General features: G+C 37.2%; 1 protein-coding gene and 1 pseudogene across 4 annotated transcripts in view; both read left to right on the top strand.

Moving 5' to 3' along the window:
• The window catches only part of LOC126948836 (B-cell CLL/lymphoma 7 protein family member C-like), a 1005321-nt pseudogene that overhangs the window by 827531 nt on the left and 151278 nt on the right, over positions 1–26512 (top strand).
• CFAP20DC (CFAP20 domain containing) overlaps positions 1–26512 on the top strand; it is a 307261-nt gene that overhangs the window by 169509 nt on the left and 111240 nt on the right. For all 4 annotated transcript variants that reach the window (XM_050781227.1, XM_050781230.1, XM_050781228.1 and 1 more), the window contains 5 exons: positions 1409–1573; positions 20454–20590; positions 21265–21427; positions 22816–22935; positions 24058–24180. In XM_050781227.1, the coding sequence (XP_050637184.1) occupies positions 1409–1573; positions 20454–20590; positions 21265–21427; positions 22816–22935; positions 24058–24180 (708 nt within the window). The remainder of the gene's footprint in view (positions 1–1408; positions 1574–20453; positions 20591–21264; positions 21428–22815; positions 22936–24057; positions 24181–26512) is intronic.

Raw genomic sequence — 26512 nt, 5'->3', positions numbered from 1 at the left:
AGGCTTTGGTACACATGGTAAAGTCTTTCTAGGATATTAACACTAATTTATATTCCCACTTGCTACAAATGACAAGGCTTAATATATTTACTGTAAAAGAGGTCATATAAGTAAATAGGAAAAATGTACTAATAGTAAAATGGCTTACAAACATGAACAGAAAATTTACTAAAAAGAAAAGTACAGAGAGACATCTGCTCTCCCATGTTTACTGCAGCACCATTCATAATAGATGAGATACAGAATCAACATAGGTGTCCAACAACAGATGAATGAATAAAGAAAATGTAGTATACTTACACCATGGAATACTATTCAGCCATAAAAAAGAATGAAATCCTGTCATTTGCAGCAACACGGATAGAACTGGACTTTATGTTAAGTGAAATAAGCCAGGAACAGAAAGTTAAATACCACTTGTTCTCACTCATGTGGAAGCTTTAAAAAATTGATCTCTTAGAAGTAAAAAGAAGTACAGAGGAAACTAGATGCTGGAAATGGTAGGGGGAAGGGAGGGCTAGGGAAAGATTTGTTAAAGAATACAAATGTATGGCTAGATAAGAGGAATACCACTGTAAGAGGACTATAGTTAACAATAATATGTTATATACTTTCAAATAGATAGGAAGATATTGAGTGTACCCACCAAAAAGGAATGATAAATGTTTGAGATGATGAACATGCTAATTACCCTGATCTGTTTACCATATATTACATGTATCTAAACATCACTATGAATATGTACAATTCCTATTTGTCAATTAAAAAACAATTTTTAAAAAGAAAATTAAAATATCCATATAAATATATATGAATGAAATTAAAATAAAATATCATTGTAAGTATAATAAGCTATTATTTTGAAAATATTAGAAGGTAAGATGTTAACAGAGGAAGCTGGGTAAAGGGTAATAGGAAGCTCTCTAAACTTTTAACTTTTCTAAAAGTCTAAAATTATTTCAAAATAAAAAGTTAAAAAATTAATTTACCCATATAACGGCTGTGGGTGCTTAAGTTATTCAATATGTTTGTACCTACTGATCTCATATAAATATGCTGATGTACTCCCAGAAATCTTAAATGGTGCATACCTAATTAGTTCGCTCAAGTCACACCTCTAGTATTGAAAAGAAAGTGTGGAATATTTCCAATGCATGCTCTTATTTATTGTATAGTTTTCTGAACTTGCTCCATATAGTGTAAGCTTTATCTCATTTAATCCTGTCTACCCTAGGAAGTAAGCAGTAAAATTATCATGCTCATTTTACAAATGAGAAAATCAGGGCTGAAAGGTTGAATAACTCATACAAAGTCATATGATAAAATCTTTAATTTTAATTGGTTTCATTTATGTGATTTAGCAGAAATGGCTTACATTTTGAAAATGAATGTTTGTCTTTATTTCCAGCTGTCTGTGGTGTCCCCTTTTCAACAGATGAGCCTACAGATATTATACCACGAAGCTGTCAACTAATGACAGATGTTCCACATGTCACACAGCTGCTAAACATGACTAAACTTCGACAAACTGAAATAAAATTTGGAGGCCATCCTCTAAGATCAGCAGAATCAGGTACACACCCAGGCACCTAAATTAAAAGTGTAATATGTCTGCATCTCCCCCATAAAGTGTGACTTCCTCCAAAAAGGGCATTGTCCCTCATTCTTCTATATCCTTAGCACTTAACAGAGTATACTTGCCACATACCAGGCCAGGGGCTACAAACTCAGATCACTAACAAGGCCAGGAGGATAACATAAATGAACAAAGTGGGCTGGTTGCCTGAGTATTTGACACATAGAAATATTTTCAACTTCAGCAGTGAGAGAAATGGTTATGGTATTAAGGGAAACAGTAACTTTAACAACTGTGCAAATAATACATTAAATTGCAATTAACACTCAGCCCCTGTGAGGGAGTTAGTTGTAGGGAGTGGTGGGGACTGAAGCCAACTGAAAGCTCCCTCAGTCTAGAAGGGAGAGCCACAATTCAGTTCTAGCTAGTGTTGCCTTTCAGAAAGGCAGGCCCACTCTCACCAGATCTCCCATTTTTCTCAAGAGGAGCTGGATATGTGAATGTTTATGATAAATCTCCCAATTTTAAAACATTGTCTAAAATATTTTGAAAACACTCCATGGGCCAAACAAAACATGTCAGGACTGCCAGTGTTCTACCTCTGTGATGGACACCAGAGCTGTTGACCAAATGAATGAATAGTACGTACAAATGAAGAAATTTAATATTGTCTGGGTGAGTGGTTCTCAACTACCTACGTATTAGAATCACCTCCTTACAGGTTAGAGACATTTTTAATGTCAAAAAAAATTTTCTGATGTCTGTGTCCCAGGGATTCTGATTTAATTGGCCTAGGATGGACCACTGGATCACTTATCCCACAAAAGCCGTGTGGTTCAGGTGACACTCACAAACACTGAAGTATTTCAATGAAAGGTAAAATGATGGTGGCAATCACAGGACATGTATGGAGGAAGAAGTAGATCTTGAAAGTATCCAACCTATACTTATATAAAAAAGTACTTATAATAAATAAATAGATGTGAGGTTGTTGGAAGTGTAAGATGGAGCAGAAGACTGAGCAAAGACAAAGAGACAGCACAATGGGTAGATAAGTTTACTGAGGGATTAATAAGAGGAAGGGCCTTAGTATAAGCAGAGTGACTGTGTTGGAAGAATACAAGAGAAATGGGCTTCAATTTCCTAAGGTAGAGGAATGATAACTTCTGTTTTAGGAAGTTGAATTTAACAGCAGGATTCAAAGTGAAATTTTGAAATCAAGTGAGACCAGAAATTAAGGAGCACAACTAAGAAGTCTTTGTGGCAATCTAGGCTTAAAATGGCAAAGGCCCAGACTCACAGTAGCTTTGAAAGTGGGAAGCAATGGCCCTGAGAGCAACTGCCAGGAAAACTGGCAAGACTCAGTGATTCTCAGGTAATAGATGGGGATGAGAGAGTGGTCAAAGTTTGAAGGAGGTCAAGGAGAAACAAGAGAAAGGAGATAACCATGATATGAAAATTTCAAAAGTGAACTCATTTTATTCTCTGTACTTATTCCATGTTCATTTATTCTTGGGATATTTTCTATATGTCAATCTTCATCAGTATAACTTGTCCTAAATTGTATATTCCCAGAGCATTGGGACCTATTTGGTAACCTTTTCAGTATAAATCCTGGCAGACTACTATGTATAAATAAGCAGTACGTTATTTAGCCCTTAATTATGACATTTCCAAACTTACAGAAAATTCGAGAGAATGTATGATGAACAATACCTGTGTACTCATCACCTGCTTCTGCAGTTACCAACTTTAGGTAGGACTTTTTGATAGCAATGCAGGCACACACAATGGGAATTTGTATGCTTACTATATATACTATATTTAGACAGAGAGAGACTATATACAATCCATGGTCATTAAAGAGCCTTGAGAAAATATATACATAAAAGGATTAAAAAGATCTGACTACCCAGACAGCTACTGTAAACACTTTGGGTCACAATTCAATCTGAATGGAAGATGTACCACAGAATAAAATAAGTAAGAGTGTATTCTATAACAAATGATATATCTGTATCTAATATGCTATGATAACTTTCCATAACAAATGCTAAACTATAAAGCATATCAGATAATTGTTTGCCATTGTAAATGCTATTTTTCTAGCTTAATGTTTTAAGAATTAATTATGTCTTTAAATGAAAGTGCGAGTCTATATCCAGATATTTTAAGTGTCTTTTTCGATTTAAAATTGAAAGACACTTATAATGTGTGAAATTAAATGGGAATTTGAATAAATATTAATTGCATCACTAATTCAATGTTATAATTAAACACAAACTTTTTCATAGGCCATACTTGAACCCAACTGATAAAAGAGGATGTTAATATATATTTTGCAATTTCCATAAATGGGCTCTCAGTGCATAATAGTGAACTTGAGTCATATATACAGAAATGAATAATTGTCATCTCATAGCACATTTCTTCTGCTCTGTGAATCCCAATTATATTTATATCCATTACCATAGGCTTTATGATTGCACTTCTTCAGTAAATCTCATTGCACATGTATGCCAGCTAAGATTACACAAACATAAATTGCACTTTGTGGTTCTCTTTCTGTAAATACTTTTCAATTGCTGATTTTGACATTTGTGAGCTTTGAAGCTTACCATCAGTGAATATTGTAATAATTCTTGTTCTTTGTGTAAGCCATTTGAAAGGTGTAGCTAATGAATAATTCCCAAGGACAGGCTTTTTAATCATGGGAAAGCCAAGAGATATTTCTTCATTTGAAGTACTTGTTTTTGTGTCTTTCTAAAAAGTGGACTCCCCACAATGAGATTTGAATTGCATGAGAAAATGTGTTCTCTTTAATTAACTATGGACTACTCATGTAAATTGTGATATTTTATTATAAATGCACATATTGAGAGATCCCAATGAAACCTCTAGAGAAAGAAGTATCTGTTTTCTGTGGGTGCTTTCTAGTGTTTTCACACAAGCTGAAAAGGAAACCTTAAAACTTCTGACTGTTTTGGAGTGCATTTTGTTGAATAGAATACAACTTGATCAAGAGCTTTTAATGAAACTAATGATTATGTTTCCAAAAACCACGCATTCACACTATTCACTTTGTCAATTCCCAGTACACATTAACTAATACTGTTGCAGAAGACTGTGGAATCTGATGATCTTATTTTCATTAATGGGACCCCAGTTTAATTGAACCAGAGAACCAGATCTGGTTATTGAAGTTGAGCATTCAGCTGCTAGTGACAAGATGCAGTGGTCCACTAAGCACAAATCAAAACTAGTAATTTACTTTAAAATTACAAGGCAGTCTTCCCAAGTGCCCTCTTGTCCACAGCAGCCATATTATTGGATTCTTACTCCTTTTTGAATGAGAAGACACTGACATCCCTAGCTCCTAGCACAATTGCAAATGGGTAAATTAATGCGTCAAGCAAAAAAAAAAAAAAAAACATGAACTAGTCATCTAACTGTTTTTGGCAATGGTGAAGTCCTTACTAAAAATTTTTCTGTTGGTTCCACACTATGAAAGCAAGATTCAAATATTTAAAAGTCTACTGTGAAGTAGGAGAACCTAAAAGGAGGAGTTAGATTCTGACTTCAGAATAAATCAAGACACTCTTTAATTTCTTCTTTTCTAAACTCAGACTTTTGCTTAACCTTGTCTTAGGATTGCTGGTTAAAGATATCTCACAGTTTTTAGTTTCAATGTGTGATAATTCAAAATAAACTCAGTCATCTCTTACGTTTGAATCATATATCCTCTTTCCCTATCTTCAATAAAAGTGAAACATAACTAGTCACATTCTTTTGTCAAAAAAATTTTAAGTGTGAAATAATATCCATTGAATATGGATCTTATCGATCAATATCTGTGGAATCTGTTACAACACAGATGACACAAATCATGTATAGAGTGGATTTTAATTTTTCTGTACAATTTCTGCCAAATACTGAAAAAATTTTAATAATATAAAACATAATATTATATTATTAAATTCATTTTATCAGTTTGACAATTGTGTTACTTTTGCAGGATTGACTCAAACCTATTTTTACGTTTCTCCTTTAGATATTTATGACTGCATTGCTTGTAATAACAAAAATCCAGAGACAAACTACTTGCATACCGTAGGGAATTGACTCAATAACCGCACAATAAGATATCATGCACCTATACAAAGAATGACCTGCTCTGCCTGTGATGGCCTGGAAAAGTCTCAAAGCTGCGTCAGTCAGTGAAAAATAGAAACCAAGAATGTTGTTTCAGTATGATCTCATTGATAGAAATAAAAAAGATAGTTACCTACATATGATATATGCATAAAAGTTTTAAGGAAACACAGGAAACTTGATAATTACCTTTGAGACAGGGACTAGTGGAGGCAGGGGCAGTGAGAAAAGACTTTTACTTCTAGTGTCATACCCTTCTCTATTACAGAATTTTAATTTTCCAACTGTATTCATGATTGATGTCAATGAGTAATTATGGGACATTTCTAGTTTCTTCTTTGTTTTTTTTTTTTGGTTTTTTTTAAATTATACTTTAAGTTCTAGGGTACATGTGCATAACGTGCAGGTTTGTTACATATGTATACTTGTGCCATGTTGGTGTGCTGCACCCATCAACTCGTCAGCACCCATCAACTCGTCATTTACATCAGGTATAACTCCCAATGCAATCCCTCCCACCTCCCCCCTCCCCGTGATAGGCCCTGGTGTGTAATGTTCCCCTTCCCCAGTCCAAGCGATCTCATTGTTCAGTTTCCACCTATGAGTGAGAACATGCGGTGTTTGGTTTTCTGTTCTTGCGATAGTTTCCTCTCCAGCACCTGTTGTTTCCTGATTTTTTAATGATTGCCATTCTAACTGGTGTGAGATGGTATCTCTTTGTGGTTTTGATTTGCATTTCTCTGATGGCAAGTGATGATGAGCATTTTTTCATGTGTCTGTTGGCTGTATGAATGTCTTCTTTTGAGAAATGTCTGTTCATATCCTTTGCCCACTTCTTGATGGGGTTGTTTGTTTTTTTCTTGTAAATTTGTTTGAGTTCTTTGTAGGTTCTGGATATTAGCCCTTTGTCAGATGAGTAGATTGCAAAAATGTTCTCCCATTCTGTAGGTTGCGTGTTCACTCTGATGGTAGTTTCTTTTGCTGTGCAGAAGCTCTTTAGTTTAATTAGATCCCATTTGTCAATTTTGGCTTTTGTTGCCATTGCTTTTGGTGTTTTAGACATGAAGTCCTTGTCCATGCCTATGTCCTGAATGGTATTACCTAGGTTTTCTTCCAGGGTTTTTATGGTATTAGGTCTAACATTTAAGTCTCTAATCCATCTTGAATTAATTTTCGTATAAGGAGTAAGGAAAGGATCCAGTTTCAGCTTTCTACTTATGGCTAGCCAATTTTCCCAGCACCATTTATTAAATAGGGAATCCTTTCCCCATTGCTTGTTTTTCTGACGTTTGTCAAAGATCAGATGGCTGTAGATGTGTGGTCTTATTTCTGAGGGCTCTGTTCTGTTCCATTGGTCTATATCTCTGTTTTGGTACCAGTACCATGCTGTTTTGGTTACTGTACCCTTGTAATATAGTTTGAAGTCAGGTAGCGTGATGCCTCCAGCTTTGTTCTTTTGACTTAGGATTGTCTTGGAGATGCGGGCTTTTTTTTGGTTCCATATGAACTTTAAAGCAGTTTTTTCCAATTCTGTGAAGAAACTCATTGGTAGTTTGATGGGGATGGCATTGAATCTATAATTACCTTGGGCAGTATGGCCATTTTCATGATATTGATTCTTCCTATCCATGAGCATGGTATGTTCTTCCATCTGTTTGTGTCCTCTTTTATTTCACTGAGCAGTGGTTTGTAGTTCTCCTTGAAGAGGTCCTTTACATCCCTTGTAAGTTGGATTTCTAGGTATTTTATTCTCTTTGAAGCAATTGTGAATGGAAGTTCATTCATGATTTGGCTCTCTGTTTGTCTGTTACTGGTGTATAAGAATGCTTGTGATTTTTGCACATTAATTTTGTATCCTGAGACTTTGCTGAAGTTTCTTATCAGCTTAAGGAGATTTTGGGCTGAGACTGAGAATTTTTCCAGTTTTTGCCCATTCAGGATGATATTGGCTGTGGATTTGTCATAAATAGCTCTTATGATTTTGAGATACGTTCCATCAATACCGAATTTATTGAGCGTTTTTAGCATGAAGGGCTGTTGAATTTTGTGAACGGCCTTTTCTGCATCTATTGAGATAATCATGTGGTTTTTGTCTTTGGTTCTGTTTATATGCTGGATGACGTTTATTGATTTGCGTATGTTGAACCAGCCTTGCATCCCAGGGATGAAGCCCACTTGATCATGGTGGATAAGCTTTTTCATGTGCTGCTGGATCCGGTTTGCCAGTATTTTATTGAGGATTTTTGCATCGATGTTCATCAGGGATATTGGTCTAAAATTCTCTTTTTTTTGTTGTGTCTCTGCCAGCCTTTGGTATCAGGATGATATTGGCCTCATAAAATGAGTTAGGGAGGATTCTCTCTTTTTCTATTGATTGGAATAGTTTCAGAAGGAATGGTACCAGCTCCTCCTTGTACCTCTGGTAGAATTCAGCTGTGAATCCCTCTGGTCCTGGACTTTTTTTGGTTGGTTGGCTATTAATTATTGCCGCAATTTCAGAGCCTGCTATTGGTCTATTCAGGGATTCAGCTTCTTCCTGGTTTAGTCTTGGGAGAGTGTAAGTGTCCAGAAAATTATCCATTTCTTCTAGATTTTCTAGTTTATTTGCATAGAGGTGTTTATAGTATTCTCTGATGGTAGTTTGTATTTCTGTGCGGTTGGTAGTGATATCCCCTTTATCATTTTTTATTGCATCTATTTGATTCTTCTCTCTTTTCTTCTTTATTAGTCTTGCTAGCGGTCTATCAATTTTCTTGATCTTTTCAAAAAACCAACTCCTGGATTCATTGATTTTTTGGAGAGTTTTTTGTGTCTCTATCTCCTTCAGTTCTGCTCTGATCTTAGTTATTTCTTGCCTTCTGCTAGCTTTTGAATATGTTTGCTCTTGCTTCTCTAGTTCTTTTAATTGTGACATTAGAGTGTCAATTTTAGATCTTTTCAGCTTTCTCTTGTGGGCATTTAGTGCTATAAATTTCCCTCTACACACTGCTTTAAATGTGTCCCAGAGATTCTGGTATGTTGTATCTTTGTTCTCATTGGTTTCAAAGAATATCTTTATTTCTGCCTTCATTTCGTTGTGTACCTAGTAGTCATTGAGGAGCGGGTTATTCAGTTTCCATGTAGTTAAGCAGTTTTGATTGAGTTTCTTAGTCCTGAGTTCTAGTTTGATTGCACTGTGGTCTGAGAGACAGTTTGTTATAATTTCTGTTCTTGTACATTTGCTGAGGAGTGCTTTACTTCCAATTATGTGGTCAATTTTGGAATAAGTGCGATGTAGTGCTGAGAAGAATGTATATTCTGTTGATTTGGGGTGGAGAGTTCTGTAGATGTCTATTAGGTCTGCTTGCTGCAGAGATGAGTTCAATTCCTGGATATCCTTGTTAACTTTCTGTCTCGCAGATCTGTCTAATGTTGACAGTGGGGTGTTGAAGTCTCCCATTATTATTGTATGGGAGTCTAAGTCTCTTTGTAAGTCTCTAAGGACTTGCTTTATGAATCTGGGTGCTCCTGTATTGGGTACATATATATTTAGGATAGTTAGCTCTTCCCATTGAATTGATCCCTTTACTATTATGTAATGGCCTTCTTTGTCTCTTTTGATCTTTGATGGTTTAAAGTCTGTTTTATCAGAGACTAGTATTGCAACCCCTGCTTTTTTTGTTCTCCATTTGCTTGGTAGATCTTCCTCCATCCCTTTATTTTGAGCCTATGTGTGTCTCTGCATGTGAGATGGGTCTCCTGAATACAGCAGACTGATGGGTCTTGACTCTTTATCCAGTTTGCCAGTCTGTGTCTTTTAACTGGAGCATTTAGTCCATTTACATTTAAGGTTAATATTGTTATGTGTGAACTTGATCCTGCCATTATGGTATTAACTGGTTATTTTGCTCGTTAGTTGATGCAGTTTCTTCCTAGCCTTGATGATCTTTACATTTTGGCATGTTTTTGCAAGGGCTGGTACCGGTTGTTCCTTTCCATGTTTAGTGCTTCCTTCAGGGCCTCTTGTAAGGCAGGCCTGGTGGTGACAAAATCTCTAAGCATTTGCTTGTCTGTAAAGGATTTTATTTCTCCTTCACTTATGAAACTTAGTTTGGCTGGAAATGAAATTCTGGGTTGAAAATTCTTTAAGAATGTTGAATATTGGCCCCCACTCTCTTCTGGCTTGTAGAGTTTCTGCCAAGAGATCTGCTGTTAGTCTGATGGGCTTCCCTTTGTGGGTAACCCTACCTTTCTCTCTGGCTGCCCTTAAGATTTTTTTCCTTCATTTCAACTTTGTTGAATCTGGCAATTATGTGTCTTGGAGTTGCTCTTCTCGAGGAGTATCTTTGTGGCGTTCTCTGTATTTCCTGAATTTGAATGTTGGCCTGCCCTACTAGGTTGGGGAAGTTCTCCTGGATGATATCCTGAAGAGTGTTTTCCAACTTGGTTCCGTTTTCCCCCTCACTTTCAGGCACCCCAGTCAGATGTAGATTTGGTCTGTTTACATAATCCCATACTTGCAGGCTTTGTTCATTTCTTTTTCTTCTTTTTTCTTTAGATTTCTCTTCTCGCTTCATTTCATTCATTTGATCCTCAATCGCTGATACTCTTTCTTCCAGTTGATCGAGTCGGTTACTGAAGCTTGTGCATTTGTCATGTATTTCTCGTGTCATGGTTTTCATCTCTGCCCGTTCGTTTATGGCCTTCTCTGCATTAATTATTCTGGTTATCAATTCTTCCACTCTTTTTTCAAGATTTTTAGTTTCTTTGCACTGGGTACGTAATTCCTCCTTTAGCTCTGCAAAGTTTGATGGACTGAAGCCTTCTTCTCTCATCTCGTCAAAGTCATTCTCCATCCAGCTTTGATCCATTGCTGGTGATGAGCTGCGTTCCTTTGGAGGGGGAGATGCGCTCTTATTTTTTGAATTTCCAGCTTCTCTGCCCTGCTTTTTCCCCATCTTTGTGGTTTTATCTGCCTCTGGTCTTTGATGATGGTGACGTACTGATGGGGTTTTGGTGTGGGTGTCCTTCCTCTTTGTCAGTTTTCCTTCTAACAGTCAGGACCCTCAGCTGTAGGTCTGTTGGAGATTGCTTGAGGTTCACTCCAGACCCTGTTTGCCTGGGTGTCAGCAGCAGAGGCTGCAGAAGATAAAATACTGCTGAACAGCGAGTGTACCTGATTCTTGCTTTGGAAGCTTCCTCTCAGGGGTGTACTCCACCTTGTGAGGTGTGGGGTGTCGGTCTGCCCCTAGTGAAGGATGTCTCCCAGTTAGGCTACTCAAGGGTCAGGGACCCACTTGAGCAGGCCGTCTGTCCGTTCTCAGATCTCAACCTCCGTGTTGGGAGATCCACTGCTCTCTTCAAAGCTGTCAGACAGAGTCACTTGTGTCTGCAAAGGTTTCTGCTGCTTTTAGTTGTTGTTGTTGTTGTTGTTGTTGTTTAGCTGTGCCCTGTCCCCAGAGGTGGAGTCTATAGAGACTGGCAGGCCTCCTTGAACTGCTGTGAGCTCCACCCAGTTCGATCTTCCCAGGGCTTTGTTTACCTACTTAAGCCTCAGCAATGGCGGGCGCCCCTCCCCCAGCCTCACTGCTGCCTTGTGGTTAGATCGCAGACTGCTGTGCTAGCAATGAGGAAGGCTCCATGGGTGTGGGACCCTCCCGATCAGGTGGGATATGATCTCCTGGTGTGCCCGTTTACTTAAAGCGCAGTATTGTGGGGGGGAGTTACCCGATTTTCCAGGTGTTGTGTGTCTCAGTTCCCCTGGCTAGGAAAAGGGATTCCCTCCCCCCTTGCGCTTCCCAGGTGAGGCGATACCTCGCCCTGTTCAGCTCTCGCTGGTCGGGCTGCAACAGCTGACCAGCACCGATTGTCCGGCACTCCCCAGTGAGATGAACCCAGTACCTCAGTTGATAATGCAGAAATCACCTGTCTTCTGTGTGGCTTGCGCTGGGAGCTGGAGACTGGAGCTGTTCCTATTCGGCCATCTTGCTCCGCCCCCTCCTCTAGTTTCTTCTTTATACTTTTCTGTATTTTAAAAAATTCTAAGACTTGCTATAAAATTAAAATATATTTCTCTGTTTAATATCAATATTTGTAATTAAAATATGTAATAAGAAGGAAATCCAGAATTATTAACAAAGTAAAGTCTATGTATAGTTAAATATTAAACAACTTTTTAGTTTATGGTTTAATAGGGAAATATATAATATATGGTTATCTACACTATGTCAGTATGAATTTTGAGATATTTTAATTGAACTGAATTTTCAGATACTTTTTCACTACTGGTGAACTCGAGGCTATAATAATCAATACACTCCACCAACCCCCAAGACACTCTTTCTGTGACATCACCCAGTTTTTACTTTCAGCACAGCATTTATCGTTACCTGATATTTTCTTATTTACTTGATTGCTTCCTTCTTGCTGTCTCCCCCACTAAAATGTAAGCCTGAGAACTGCAGGGTCCTATTTATTGTTGTATTCCTGGCACCTAGCTCAATGCTTAGCCCTTACCAGGAGCTCAGTAAATATTTGTTGATTAAGTGATTAAATGAATGAATGAAATAATAGCCAAATAATTTGAGCAGATTAGGGTATTTAGCATTAAATCATCATCATTATCATCAGAGCTACCATTTAGTAGTTGTTACTGTGTTCTAAGCACTGAACCCTTTACATAGTTTATACATTTAATCCTCTCTCACACCATCTTATGTAGATACCATCATAATCACCCTTTTTATGATTGACACATAATAATTGTACATATTTATGGGGTACAACATGATATTTCAATGCATGTACACACTGTGTAATGATCAAATCAGAGAAGTTAACATATCTATCATCTTAAGCATTTATTGTTTCTTGGTGATGAGAACATTTGAAACCTTTCTTCTAGCTGTTTTGAAATATACAATAGATTATTGTTAACTCTACTCAATAATCGCCATTTTGTAGGTGAGGGAACTGAGGCTTGCAAAGATCAAGTAGTGAGCAGTGGGCCTAGGATGTGACCAGGCAGGCTGGTTTCAGAGGTGCATTTTTAACTGCTGACTCCCTTTAAGCAATTTCTCATGACCATAGTAGTTTTAAGCATCATCTTCCTGGGAAGCTTTCTTCTCTTCTTCTTCTCTTGCCCTATTTCCAAGCCCAAATGCTGGAAATTGTCTACCACAGCTTGTCAATAAGCTGTGCTAGTTATTCAAAATGGAAAGTTTTCTTGAAATGATAAACTTGTTTCCCTAAAAAAAAAAAGTTTCTTTGCTCATTAAGAGTAAAGAAAAAAAAGAGGCTAATTCTGACTTTTTAATAAATTAAGAGTTTATGAAGAAAAGCAATATCCTGTGCTTTATTACTTTTTATCTCGTCTAAATATCCTAACTTTACACACAAATGATATTTATACACTGTCTAAGGTCCTACTCCAGTTCAGAGGAGAAAGAGATCTAATTTTAGTTTTTAATATTATTTGATTACCTTTCAAAAAGTGTCTTAAACTTTTTATTAATGAGGTAAGGCTAAGTTCTGGTTTTAATTATTTGCAAAAGTTGAAGACATTTTAATTGCCTAGGGCCCTTCCTGCTGTAGTCATTTGCCTATTTGCTTTCCTTTTCATTGTGCTTCCTGGGTTTACAGAATGACAGTCCTCCAACAGGTCTAAGAAAGTTTTCAATTAAAATACTTTGCATTAGGCATGCACTCTCAAATGAGCCACAGTTCCCCTACATTCTGCATGTGCCTGTTTGCCATGTGTGTGTTACCTGCCTGGCACTGAAGCCACTTCAGTTTGCCCTGCTCCCTTTTCCCTGCCCTCCCCGGTCCCCACAGCCCTATTTTTTTCCCTCTGAAAATGGATATTATGGTATTGTGTTCTGTGTTGGATTCCTCATAAACCCTTTTAGTCCTTATCACATGCACTTAATTATCATATTTGTGCAATTTTGATACTTATGTATACAATCATTAATAAACCCAGTTTTTCAGATAGCAAAACAAACATTTTTAGTTAGATAGCTTTACAAAATTGCATAGAAAATAAGTGGAAGAATTGGAAAATATGGAAAGAATCTGCTTCAACGTCCTCCTGATCCACAGAGGGCATCATCATATGTAATTAAACACACACACACACACACACACACACACACACACAGGCATTGGGGTGCTTGGCTTCTGAGCTCCTGCTCGGAGCATGGACAGATCTCTAAACATTGGAGCCTCAGTTTCTTCTTCTGTAGACATGGAATCATAATACTGCACAGGTGACTGGAAATTGCAGAGAGATTGAGCATGTATCCTGATATCCATCATCCTTTAAGTCTCAAGTTGAACGATATTTCTCTGACCCCAAAGAATAGATACAAAGCTCCTGTTAAACACACTTAGAACCTTTCGGACTGTTCCTTCATAACTCTTATCACAGTTATAATCATATAGTTGTTTATAAATTACTTGCTTTAGCATCCATCTGCCCCGTGAGACTGTGAGCTCTTTGAAGGAGGTGACTGTGTCCACCTTACTCCCTGCCTTACATAGTACTAGGGCAATACATGCCCAATTAAGTGCCTGGTCACTGCTCAAAGTGTGGCTAAAGCAAGGAATAAATGACTGAGAACAGACTTGGTAAACTGTTAAATACTATCCATGATGGAAGGTGTTAATAGCATATTTACTAGGTATTAATAACATATTACTCCCTACTGGGCACTGCATTTAACATGTTACATGCATTGATTCATGTGCTGTAACAAAAATGCCATGACTTCAGTACTATGATTATCCCAATCTTACGGATGAAGAGGTGAGGCTTAGAAAGGTAAGTACCTTGTCTAAAATAATACTGCTGTACAAGATCAGCCTTTTTTGTATTTGTTATGTTCTTAATAACAATTCACATATACTACTACAATGAAAAGTAATCCAATTCAAAGTCTGGACTTTTGGTACCAGCTTTAATTCTGATTTGATTGTTAGGTAATAGATGTAAGTCTTGAGCATGACCCCTCAGTGATTAGAGATGAAAATTCAGCAGGTTTTTCTGGTTAAGCTTTGAAAATCGTGCAAATTTAAATGACTATAATAATTAGAACATTGTATCTTGAGACAAAAATGAATGTTTATTTTTCTAAAAGACAATTAGAGAGTAGACCCTCAGGTTTTACAATCTAACTACAAAGGCATGTACCCCTCAGTAAAATAGGAAAATAATTAGTGGTAACATCTCTGACCTACACTAAGTTCATTTTCCACAAACTCAAGGAAATGAAACGCCTAGAGCATGACTTTAATCTAATCTTGATTTTTAACCTTATTTTATGCATATTGATATCAGCTCTTAAAAGAGTTCCTTTTAGAATTCAAAAGCATGCGTTTGTAGTTTTCTTTTATTAAGATTTTTCTCATTATGGAAACTTTGTCTCTTCTACTTTTTATTTTAGAAACCAAAGTTCTAAATTACTTTTCTTAGTAGGTGTTAATTAGGACCTGATTATGGTAGATGCGTAGCACAATACATGTTTATAGAGATAATTGTGACAATTAATATGATTATACACAGATTTATTAAAGTGAAGCAGGATTTAAGAATTGGTGTGTTCATTATAATAACAAGTTTAACAACATCTATTAAAGAGATGCTAAATAGTGGAATATTGGTATACTTTGTTTTGTGAAAAATAAAGTGTACCAAATGTGCAAAATTTTTAAAAATAAACGTTAATTTAAATATACTGTGGTAGATTCCTCTTTAAAGAAATTCTATGGTAGATAGGATTATGAAATATAGAATGTCTGTTTTCTCTGATTTGGGAATGATAGCATATCAGGTGTGGGTGTATCTTTAATAGACACTGGGTGTCCACTAGTAAGCAAGAGATTCCTCTAAGAAATTTGAAGTATTTAGTTTTAATTTTGTTAATAACTATGAACTGGTTAATATGTTCATTTGGTCAAATTTTAGTTGGAACTGTGTCAGTATGATTTCTAAAATACTCCCTCCCCACAAAAGTTACTTTTAATTTTTAATTTTCCATAATTTGGTGAGATTTATCCATTGTCTACAATAGGCTAAGCTGGGTTCAGCTGATGGAGGTACATACTGTGCCAAATTAATGGTCTTTCTACAAAAGAACTTACATTGGTTGAGGGAAAACTTGCTTATAGCTAAAGAATATGAAAAAACATCAGGAAATTGTTCTTGTAAAATATTTGAACAGAAAAATGGCCCTTAGCTGAACATTGAACTCCCAGGATTGGAAGAGGGAAGAAAGGCCGTGTGCTGGTACAGAACTCCCTCCCAGGCCCCCACCATGTCCCATAGAGCCCTTCATTACTCTCCACAGCCATTTTTCTCTGAGAAAATCAACGTTTGAGAACCAAATGAATAGTCTAGAATTTGTTCTACTCAGTCACAAAAGGCACAAATATTGACTGTAATATATTTTTCCAATTGGTCTGGAATGTGAGTGTCATTTCTTCCTATTGTCAATCGTGAGAGACTGTTTTGTTGACTCCAATTAAATATAAATGGCTGGTTAAAAAAAATACATATGCACACATAGCCAAGTCTATTTGGTCACTAGGAAATTTCATGTGTAATCCAAATAGCATCTGATTGCAGTGCCATAGCACTGCTACTGTTGAGAGCGTCATCATTTATAAGAACATCAATGTTTTGTTCATTGTTATCCCTTCTCTCTCATCCCTCACATCCTGGAGTTGCCCAGACCTGCCCAGACTTCCTTTTTGATGCACACATAAAACCCCCAGGTAGATTTCTCTTAAAATGAACTTCAAACCATAGTTAGACATATTTGAATCATTTAATCCAACTTCCCTTCTGACTCATTTCATTTAATGAATCATTCATTTTGCTCAGCAAGGAACTATTATGTGCCTATTCTGTGTCAAGCACTGGGCTAGGTGCTGGCAGTTCAGGGTGACAAAAGCAGGCCACTGAGTTTATATCCACTGAAGCACACATTAATTAGAGAATCCCATGGACATGTGTAAAAGTTCAATTCTGACAAGTTCTATGAGGGAAAATTTATGAAAGAACTTATATTGGAGGAACTTACCCTAATCAGAAAGGTCTGCAAAGACTTGTCTGAGGAAATGATATGTGAGCTGAGGTATAAAGGTCAAGAGGGAAAGGAAAAGCCTTCTCGCCATGAACAGCATACACAAACACTCTGGTAGGCAGGAAGAACTGAGAAGGCCCGTCTACCAAGAGAGCAAAAAATGAGAGGTGTAAGATAGACATGTCAGAACATGCAGGGTTTTGCGGGCAATGTTAAGAGCCTTCGTCTTACTCCTGAGAGCAGCAGGGAAGCCATTGAAGAACTTTAAGTGAAGGAAAGGAAATGACTCAATTAGATTTCTGTTTGTATAAAACCTCTCTGGCTGCATTTTGGAAGAGGGATGGCATGGGGCACCAGAGTGGACACAGTAAGTCACGTGAGAGGCTTTGTCATCATCCAGGAGGAGGAGGATGGTTTGCTTGGATGTCAGTGCTGGTGGAGGAGCTGGAAGGAAGCGGACATGGATTGGATATGGAGAGATCAGGGGAAGGTGTCAAGCATGACACCTAGGTTCTGACTTTTCAAACCGGATGGATTGTGGTACCATTCATTAGACCATGTTTCCAGTTTGAAGTGCCTTTCAGCCACTGAAGAGGAACTGGTAAAGAGGCTGCTGGATATAAGGAGTGGAGCTCAGAAGAGAGGATGAGGCTGAGAGATATAAATTAGGGAGTCACCTGATGTCTGAATCTGCCTTACAGCATCCAGAATAGCTATCCAGACTTCCTTTAAGTCTCAAGTTGAACGATATTTCTCTGACCCCAAAGACTAGATACAAAGCTCCTGTTAAACACACTTAGAACCTTTCAGACAGTTCCTTCATAACTCTTATCACAGCTATAATCATATAGTTGTTTATAAATTACTTGCTTTAACATCCATCTGCCCCGTTAGACTGCCTGCCTGACAGCGTCCAGAATAGCTATCCAGACTTCTGCTTCAACACTTACCTGACAACATCTAGAACAGCTATCCAGACTTCTGCTTCAATACCTGCCTAAATGCATCCAGAATAGCTCTCCAGACTTCTACTTGCGCACCTGCCTGACAGCAGCCAGCATAACTATCCAGACTTCTACTTGAATGCCTGCTTGAAAACATCCAGAACAGCTATCCAGACTTCTGCTTGAACATCTGCCTGACAGCATCCAGAATAGCTATCCAGACTTCTTCTTGAGCACCTGCCTGACAGCATCCCATACAGCTATCCGGACTTCTGCTTGTACACCTGCCTGACAGCAAATTTGGCATAGCTATCCAGACTTCTGCTTGAGCACCTACCTGACAGCATCCAGAGTAGCTATCCAGACTTCTTCTTGAGCACCTGCCTGACAGCATCCCGTACAGCTATCCAGACTTCTGCTTGTACACCTGCCTGACAGCATCTAGCATAGCTATCCAGACTTCCGTTTGAGTACCCACTTTACGCCATCCAGCATAACTATCCAGACTTCTGCTCAAGCACCTGCCTTACAGCATCCAGAATAGCTATCCAGAATTCTGCTCAAATGCCTTCAAAATGACAGAAAATTTATCACCTCAACAACCAGACGTGTTTAGAGAAAGATGACCCTTGTGTTGGACTAAAAGCTTCCTGAAGTAAATTCTTCTCATTAGTTCTGATTCTGCCCTTTAGACAAATGGAATTTCTCTCCTACCTAATAGGGCTTCCAGAATTTCAAGAAAAATAACGTGGTTTATACTTCCTCACCACTTCAACATCTACCTCATGTCTCCTGTTCAGCAAAAATTGTTTCAGTTCACTTCAGCGATCTAGCCCCTGCCTATATCTTCAGATTTATCTATTACAAACACAAAAACAGACCCAAAACAGACCCATACATATACACACTACTTCCACTCAGACCTAAATATCTAGATCTTGCTGAGTATAGTGTATTTTCACAAACCCATGTGTCTTTTTTTAACACTGATGCATAGAAGTGGTTTTTAATCCCCCCACATGTAAAATTATAGCTCTACAGCAGAGGCTAATGAGACCAACTAGCTAGCTAGAGGAATTTTTGCAGGGAGTAGGTCAGACAGGACGTGGCCAGTAGCTTATATATGTCCGGGACCGGTGGGCAAATGTGGACTTACTTGGGACCATCATTGTAATATTCAAGTTGGTCCTGTCTTACAGGTGGGTCACAGCAGAAAGCTTTCTAGGTAATGGACAGAGTTTTGAGTTAAAGGCCATCACCCTCACCTGCCCTGTTAGTCAGAGGAGGCTAATTGCAGTCACAAAGAACCCCTCAGTTGTAGTCCAATCAGGAGTTCCTTGGGAAGCCTTTTATGTGGTCATTCAGGGACCTGCATCTAGTGGCTTCCCTGGAGCCCTTAAAGTCCTCTACAAGATCTTCTGCATCTTGTCAGGAGGCGAGGGAATAGAGAGCATGGGGGATTCCACTGGGAGTTTTGGGGGCCAGGAAATGGCTGAAACTTCTTACAGTTCATTAGCCAGAATTCAGTCCCATGGGGCCGGGTGCAGTGGCTCACACCTGTAATCCCAACACTTTGGGAAGCCGAGGCAGGTGGATAACTTGAGGTCAAGAGTTCGAGACCAGCCTGGCCAACAGGGTGAAACCCCATCCTACTAAAAATACAAAAATTAGCTGGGCATGGTGGTGTGTGCCTGTAGTCCCAGCTACTCGGGAGGCTGAGGCATGAGAATCGCTTGAACCCAGGAGGTGGCGGTTGCAGTGAGCCACGAACATGCCACTGCACTCCAGCCTGTGTGACAGAGCAAGACTCTGTCTCAAAAAAAAAAAAATTGGTATTCAGTCATGCGGCCTGTATAACTGCAGGGAATGCTCAGAAATGTAATTTAGCTGTGTGTGCAGAAAGGAAAGCAGCAGGATTTGGTGAGCACACCTGCCCTATCCTAAAGGTGACATTGTTTTGCTCTCTTTCTCCCTAAAACCTTCAGGGGTTCCTTGTTGCCTACCAAATTTAGAATAGGCTCTTCACGTTTTAAGGCTCTTTTCAGTATGACCCTAGCCTCTCCTTCCAGCGAAACCAGCCACTTCCTGACCCCCAGATACACCCTGCCCTTCCCTTCTTCCATGCCTTTACTCCGGTACTTTCTTCTGCCTAGGGCATCCTACATCTCTTATTCTTGAAATTGTATCCATCATTCTGGGTCCATGAAGAGGTCACGTATTCTTCATTCCCACTGGTCTGCCTTACGTTGGTGACCTGTTTACTGGTCTTGTCCCCCTCTCCAGGCTCCATTTTGTGTCACGGACAGCCTCTAGGAAATGCCTGAGAGAGTACTCAGTTAAATATTTGTTAGGTTGAGTTGAATAATTTTATTTAAATTATTTCCTTAAAGAGAAAATAAGATGTATTTTTAAGTAGCTTTTCCCTTTTTTTTTTAAAGAAAAACTTTTTGGCAGTGGTTCTAAAATGATGGTGAGTATAAAAATTACTTGGGGGAACTTATTAAAAGTACTGTGATACCGCCAAGATTCTAATTCTATACATCTTGTATCTCTGATGTTGGGCCCTAGTATCTGTGCTTTTAATAAGTGCTGAGAGGGGAGGGGAGAGGGGAGATTTGGATCCTATGGCACCTGGACTGGATTTTCAGAAAGATTGCAGTGTGATGTTTGTCATTACACCCATTAATGGACTGTTATTACCTTCTTTTAACAAAACAGATCAGTTCATTAACAGAGGAACAGGTAGCACACGGAACAGTAAAAATCAAGATGTTTGTCATATCGCCTTTGGATCCAAAGTTCTTGGGCCACCTCCACTCTCTGGCAGAAGGAGTAACATGAGGATATCCAGTGAGGTAGGAGCAAGGTTTGGAGAGCTTATCTAAGCGTGAGTGACCTGGTAAGGGAAGAGTGTCTTTCCCTTGTAGAGGGAGGGAGGGAGAGACAGACAGACAGACAGACACTACATGCCAAAAGCAGAAGGCTTGAATAAATTTGGAACAGAAATTCTGGATTTTAAAAGACTTCAAAGTGTTTCCTTTTTGTCGTGTCAACATAATTAACATTTCGAGTATTCTTTTCATTAAATATGTTCCCAAAATTTAAAGGCAAATATAAGTGAGCACATTTTGCTGTCTCTTTCAGAGGAGTTGGATCATAACCAGACACCTTACGATGAACAGATTCTCAAATGTTAGGTTTTTTATTTTTAATTTCCTCCGAATTTCTGACATACGCGGTGATTTTTAATTCGACTTCTACCTACTGAAGATGGAGTGTAGCAAATAGGCAAATTTTAATTTATGTGTCTAGGAGACTTGCATGTCTTCTATTTTATCTCATTATTTTCCTCCTTCCATTTCTAATTTCCTATAATAATTTCCCTTTCCCTCACATCTTAACCTCTTTTCCTCTAGTTTTTTTCTCACTCTTCGTTGGTCCAAATATTATGTTTTCTATATAGCTTCTACAGAAAACAAATGTAGTTGCTGTATTTTAAAATTAGCAGATTAATTCCTTATCTTTACAGACAGTGAGATCCGTTGGGTCCAAAAATAACCGATCATGCCAGCCGTCCACTGTAGAGAAGCGTGTTAATGGTACAGAAATGTCAGCCTTGCTGATACCTGAGTCTGAGGAGCAAGGAAATAAAGAAAATATTCACCACATAAAGCAGACTGTACCTATTCATGGTAAGAAAGAATCACGCATAAAGATTGATAGCTAGTGAAAATAGTGAGAAATGTTCTTGTTAAGATAAATCAGCAGTTATATTCAAGTCTAGTTCTTAAGTCTAGAGAATTGTCATTTAACAATGAAAAGGGTGGTGGATTTTGAAATATATTTGAAATTCTTATATTAGCTTCTGAAATCTATCATTCTGTTTTCTCCATTATTTCAAATTGCTATAATACCCTGTATTTTATTTTATGATAACTGATGCAGAAATAAAATAGCATTCCATTATCACTATATTTTGGAAATGCCATGTGCATTTTAAGTGTTGTTAGCTTGATATTATCTTTTAATTAATCTCTTCCATTTGTAAGGTACTCTTTCTTTTCTCTCACTGATACAACAAAAATAAAATAAACCCTGTAAGTGAAAAAGGATTTTTGTCCCATTTTACAGATAGAGATTTAAAGTCAAGCAAAGAGGTAAAGTGATTTGCAGTTTGTAACCTTTAGAAAGAATTTAGACCAGAACCCAAGACTTAGAATTCCGTGTCACTTTTTCTACCCTTACTGATCTGACTTTAGTGAGAGTTGAAAAGGGAGGACATTTAAGTTCATTTTATATTATTTACAAATTAATGATCACTGTCACAGAAAATTTCCCTCGTGGAGTATGAAACTGAGATAAGAAAATGGATAAATAGATATCCAGTCCTAGCTGCCTGTCAGTGAGTCCTTGATCAAGTTTCTTAAATGCTGTGAACCTCAGTTTTCTCCTCTGTAAAATGGGAATGGCATTACTACTGGCACTAATACTAATAATAAACAACAGGTGCCTCAAAGGGTCATTGTGAGGATTCAGGGGAAAAACCTGTTAAGTGCATAATATTGCACCAAGAAATTAAGCATTCAGGAAATATTAAATGCTGTTATGATAATTATTATTGCAAAATTAAATAATGCTTAAAAATTCTTCTTCGGCTTGACCTCAGTTCTCCAGAGCTCTTTTGGAAGCTGCTCTCTAAGCTCTTGTTGAAAGTATAGTTATCTATGCTTCCTCTTTTAAAGGAAGAAGTAATTTTTCTGTGTTGGCTGTCAATTTCATTTTTTAATGTTTTTAAATATACCATGTTGTATGATTAACATTAGTCAAATTACTTTAGCCCTCTATAAGGTTGTATTACCGGAACAAAGTGTACCGGTAATTTTGAAAGCCTCATAAGATCCCAATATTGGAATAGGAATAAATGCCTATGTTCTATGAAGTTGTGTTTTTGATGTATCTTCAGGTTATGTCAAAATTGTACATGAATATTCTCATTATAGCAATAATTATATTTACTGAGTTACTTCAAGCCATATAGCACTTTCTGTTCTGGCTTTTGTTCTTTGATATGAAAATGTAGCAGCCAATCTACCTATTATGCATCCACATCCCCCTCAAGAACCATCAGCAGATAAGAATAATAACAGAAGAAGATTACGGTTAAAAAGTACCAGCAGAGAAAGGACAGAGACACCCAGCGGTATGGCACTATTTCAATCCTATCTTATATCTGTATATTATTCAGGGCAATGGAATCTCTCTCTGCAGGTTGTAAATTTCAAAGAATTATGAACCAATCCATTTAAAATATAAATGTCTGTTCTACAAGGATTATGGAAATCAAATTTTCTGCAAAAGAATTGCTCTAGAGCCCTAATGGAGATTTGCTGGATTAAATAGACGGTACCACAGAAATAAAGGAATTCCTATTTTTACTCTCAAAGACTGAATAAACTTAAATGATTGTTTTTGAAAAAAAATGGCCCAAATGTGATACAAATTCCCACTAGCAGACTTTACTAAATTGGAACTTTATTATAATTTTTATGTTTCATTTGTGTCTTTTTAAATTGGGCCCTTTTCAGATTGTTTATATTTGCTGTCTCTCCCGTTGGATTCTTCACCATATGTTAAAGGTTAAACTCTTTGCAACTGGTAAAGCATTAGACAAATAAGTGGCCATTATAGTTATTCCCTTAAATATTGGATTTGAGGCATGTATATATAGATAAGTGTACACATATATCAGTCTATCCTGAATCCCACCCAGTGTATCTGTTATATGTATACATCTGTTAGCATAATTTCTCAAAAATGTAAGATTCCGGGGTTGGCTGAAATTTAGCCTGCTAGGTTTCATGCTTTTTATAAAAGAGTAGATAGAAAAATTAATTTTGCAATAATGACTTTAGATCCTTTTTCTTAACATACTGATGAAAAAAGCTTGGCCAAAAAGAGTCCCATTTAGTAAGAATGATAATTTAAAGAAAACTCACTTCATTTCTTGTGGAACCCAAGGAAAATAATATAAGATCCTTTAAACATTTTATGGGTTTTGGCATTCTTTTTATCACATATTGTAAAACTTAAATCTAAAATATCCCTGTAAAAGTATCAAAGAATTTTAATGTGAACCTCTATAAAAATGCAACTTAAAACAGTCTACTGGGAAAAAAAAAACTGCATGTAATTCATATTGTTACCTCTAATTTGCTTTTAAATGATAAAATAGTAAAGTATACCAAAGTAAACCAGTCTTCTAAAATTACTTTTTATAAATTTCAAAAAAAGTAACAGATGGAAAATACTTATCTCAATAAAGGCAACTCTTCAGGAAATAACACGAATGAAGTTAAAGCAGCAACTGTCCTCACCACTGTGTCCCAACAAGAAGCAGGGCTGTTGAACTCCAGCACGCTAGGACCCCAGTCTCCTGATCAATCAGGTTGGCATCTTTATTACACCATATCTGTTAATAATGAATAAAAGGTAAATATGGCAAATATTTCAAATCCCATCATTTTGAAAAGTGGTGATGCAGCCAATTTGCTAAAATGTGTAAGTTTGTGTAAATCTCCTTATTTAACCTCAATTTTATGTCAAACTTTAATGTATGAAAGAGTATTTTTTTATTTTCAAATTTTAATGCACGGGTCATCCTGTTCAGAATGAAAGTTTAAAACTGATGTTTTCCCATGACACTCACCCTCCCCAAAGATGATCAATTGTTGCATTTCTCCAGTCCTCTTTATAATGGAGATGGTTTGAGCTGAGAGCATTGAGCCCATCAACATATCTTGCCTAGCAGGTGTGTACTACTTTTACAAAGGCAAATTGTTTTTGAGCAAGGGAAAAAAGAAAATAAATGAAAATTGTTTGTAGTTTGTCAGTCTTATTTATGCAATGTTGAAACCTTCATTAAAATGTTAGGTGCAATTAGTGTCTCTAGCATAAATCTGACTGTGTGGAAAAACTAATTAGATGTTTAGGTGATCATTCTTGCATTTATCTTGTTTGCTGCAATATTGTGATTACACAGTAATTTACATATTTTTCTAAGAAAACACACCAAATTATTCATTACAATTGATATGGAAATACTTGAGGTAAAACTGCAAATTCCATAAAAAGCATGTGGCAGTGAGATAATTAGAGTTAGTTTGGTGTAAAACACTCCTTTTACTTTGACGTTTTGACAGTTGATAACATGTTTGGCAATAGGTCATACAAATTGTTTAAGTGCATAATGAAGATTCTTGGTATCTTTTCCTCTGTTTTCTTCACATATCCATATACATAATGCAACCTATTGACTTTTGTAACCTTTATCAGCATTTGTAAAGCACCTAATTTGCTTACAAAGCACCTGCCATGTACCCAGCACCATGCAAAAGGGTTTGCTGTCCAAAATAGGGAAGCCCAGTGAATCTGTTCAGTTCACTGACCCAAAGCTACAGTGACTCAGGTCCATATGCCCCTGCAGCCCTCTGTGAAGGTGGTCAGAAGAACTAAACTCAGCCTGCCATTGGCCATATGCCTACAGACTCATATCCCTCAATATATGAAAGCTTTGTCCCTAGTAGATTTTCTCTAAGAAGTATACATTGATCACCCTTTTAACAGGCAAGTTATGTTATGTAATGGTAGCTGTAAGTTAAGAAACAGATAAAGGCAATTGTGTTTTATTTGTACCATCAAAGTTATTTTTATTAAAGATTTTTGTGGGTTCTTTTGCTTTTGCTTTTGCATTGTAGGCTTTAGAGTTGCAAACCTTAGATCTCTCTTGGTTACTTTTATTGTGATCGTAAATATAATACGATTCAAGAATCAGGGGTAAAATTACCATGTCTACGTTGTGATTCTGCAAGATTTTACCAATGAAATAAGCTGGAAAAAAAAAAAAGCAAATTTCAAGAAAAATAGACTGCATTGAGAACATGCTCAACTTTTTCCTACTGTCAATCCAAAGAAGAAAGCATGCTTTCAATGATATCATTATAAAGATCTGTCCTTTTCAATTCATCAGGATCATAGAGCTATAAACTCTATCTCAATGTGGTATAAAAGATTGTAGTCTTTAAATGTTTTTGATAAAATATGTATTTCCCTGTAGTGTACAGTATTTTAAAGAAAATGATAATGTGCTAAAAGGTTTTTATATCAAAACATTGTCTCTTATAAATGTAAACATAAAGGCCTTTTTCACCCAGCAGAATCCACTGCTCGGATTAGCAAATATTTCTGTGAATTTACTATTACTTGAAAAGTCTACTTGGTTTAGTCTGTGAATTGTCCTGTTTGAATCAGTAGAGTGGAAATGACTGCCAACCTTGTCATGCTTTCCTCTCCTCCATGATTTGTAATCTGAATAAAGACCAGATTTTTTTAAAGAAGCTGGTTAAGTCCTCTGTCCTCCTGCAGTTAAAAGGAGATATTAGTAACTCGATCCCTTAAATTTGGAAGACTTTCCCCCTCTGGAATGTCAAATTAATAAGGTTGTCTTATAAAGAACTTGCTGCAAGACAGGTGATAATTATTTCAGACTTATAAATTTCCTGGTCAGTGTTTCAACTCAAATGGAGAGGAAATGCAAATGAGTTGCCCATAGCTATAGGCACTGATGTACGGGTTGAATGTTTAGCAGGTTACAAGATGGTCGATAAATTGCCTTGCTTGGCTTTTGCATTATTTGATAAATCTGTTTCAACAACAAGAAATTTTAGCCTAACTACCTGCCTAAAATAACACTTTTGGCCGGGCGCGTTTGCTCATGCCTG

This window comes from Macaca thibetana, chromosome 2 (genome assembly GCF_024542745.1).
Source record: "Macaca thibetana thibetana isolate TM-01 chromosome 2, ASM2454274v1, whole genome shotgun sequence".
Taxonomy (NCBI): Eukaryota; Metazoa; Chordata; class Mammalia; order Primates; family Cercopithecidae; genus Macaca; species Macaca thibetana.
The sequence above is the reverse complement of the archived record's forward strand: the minus strand, read 5'-3'. Positions and strand labels throughout refer to the sequence as shown.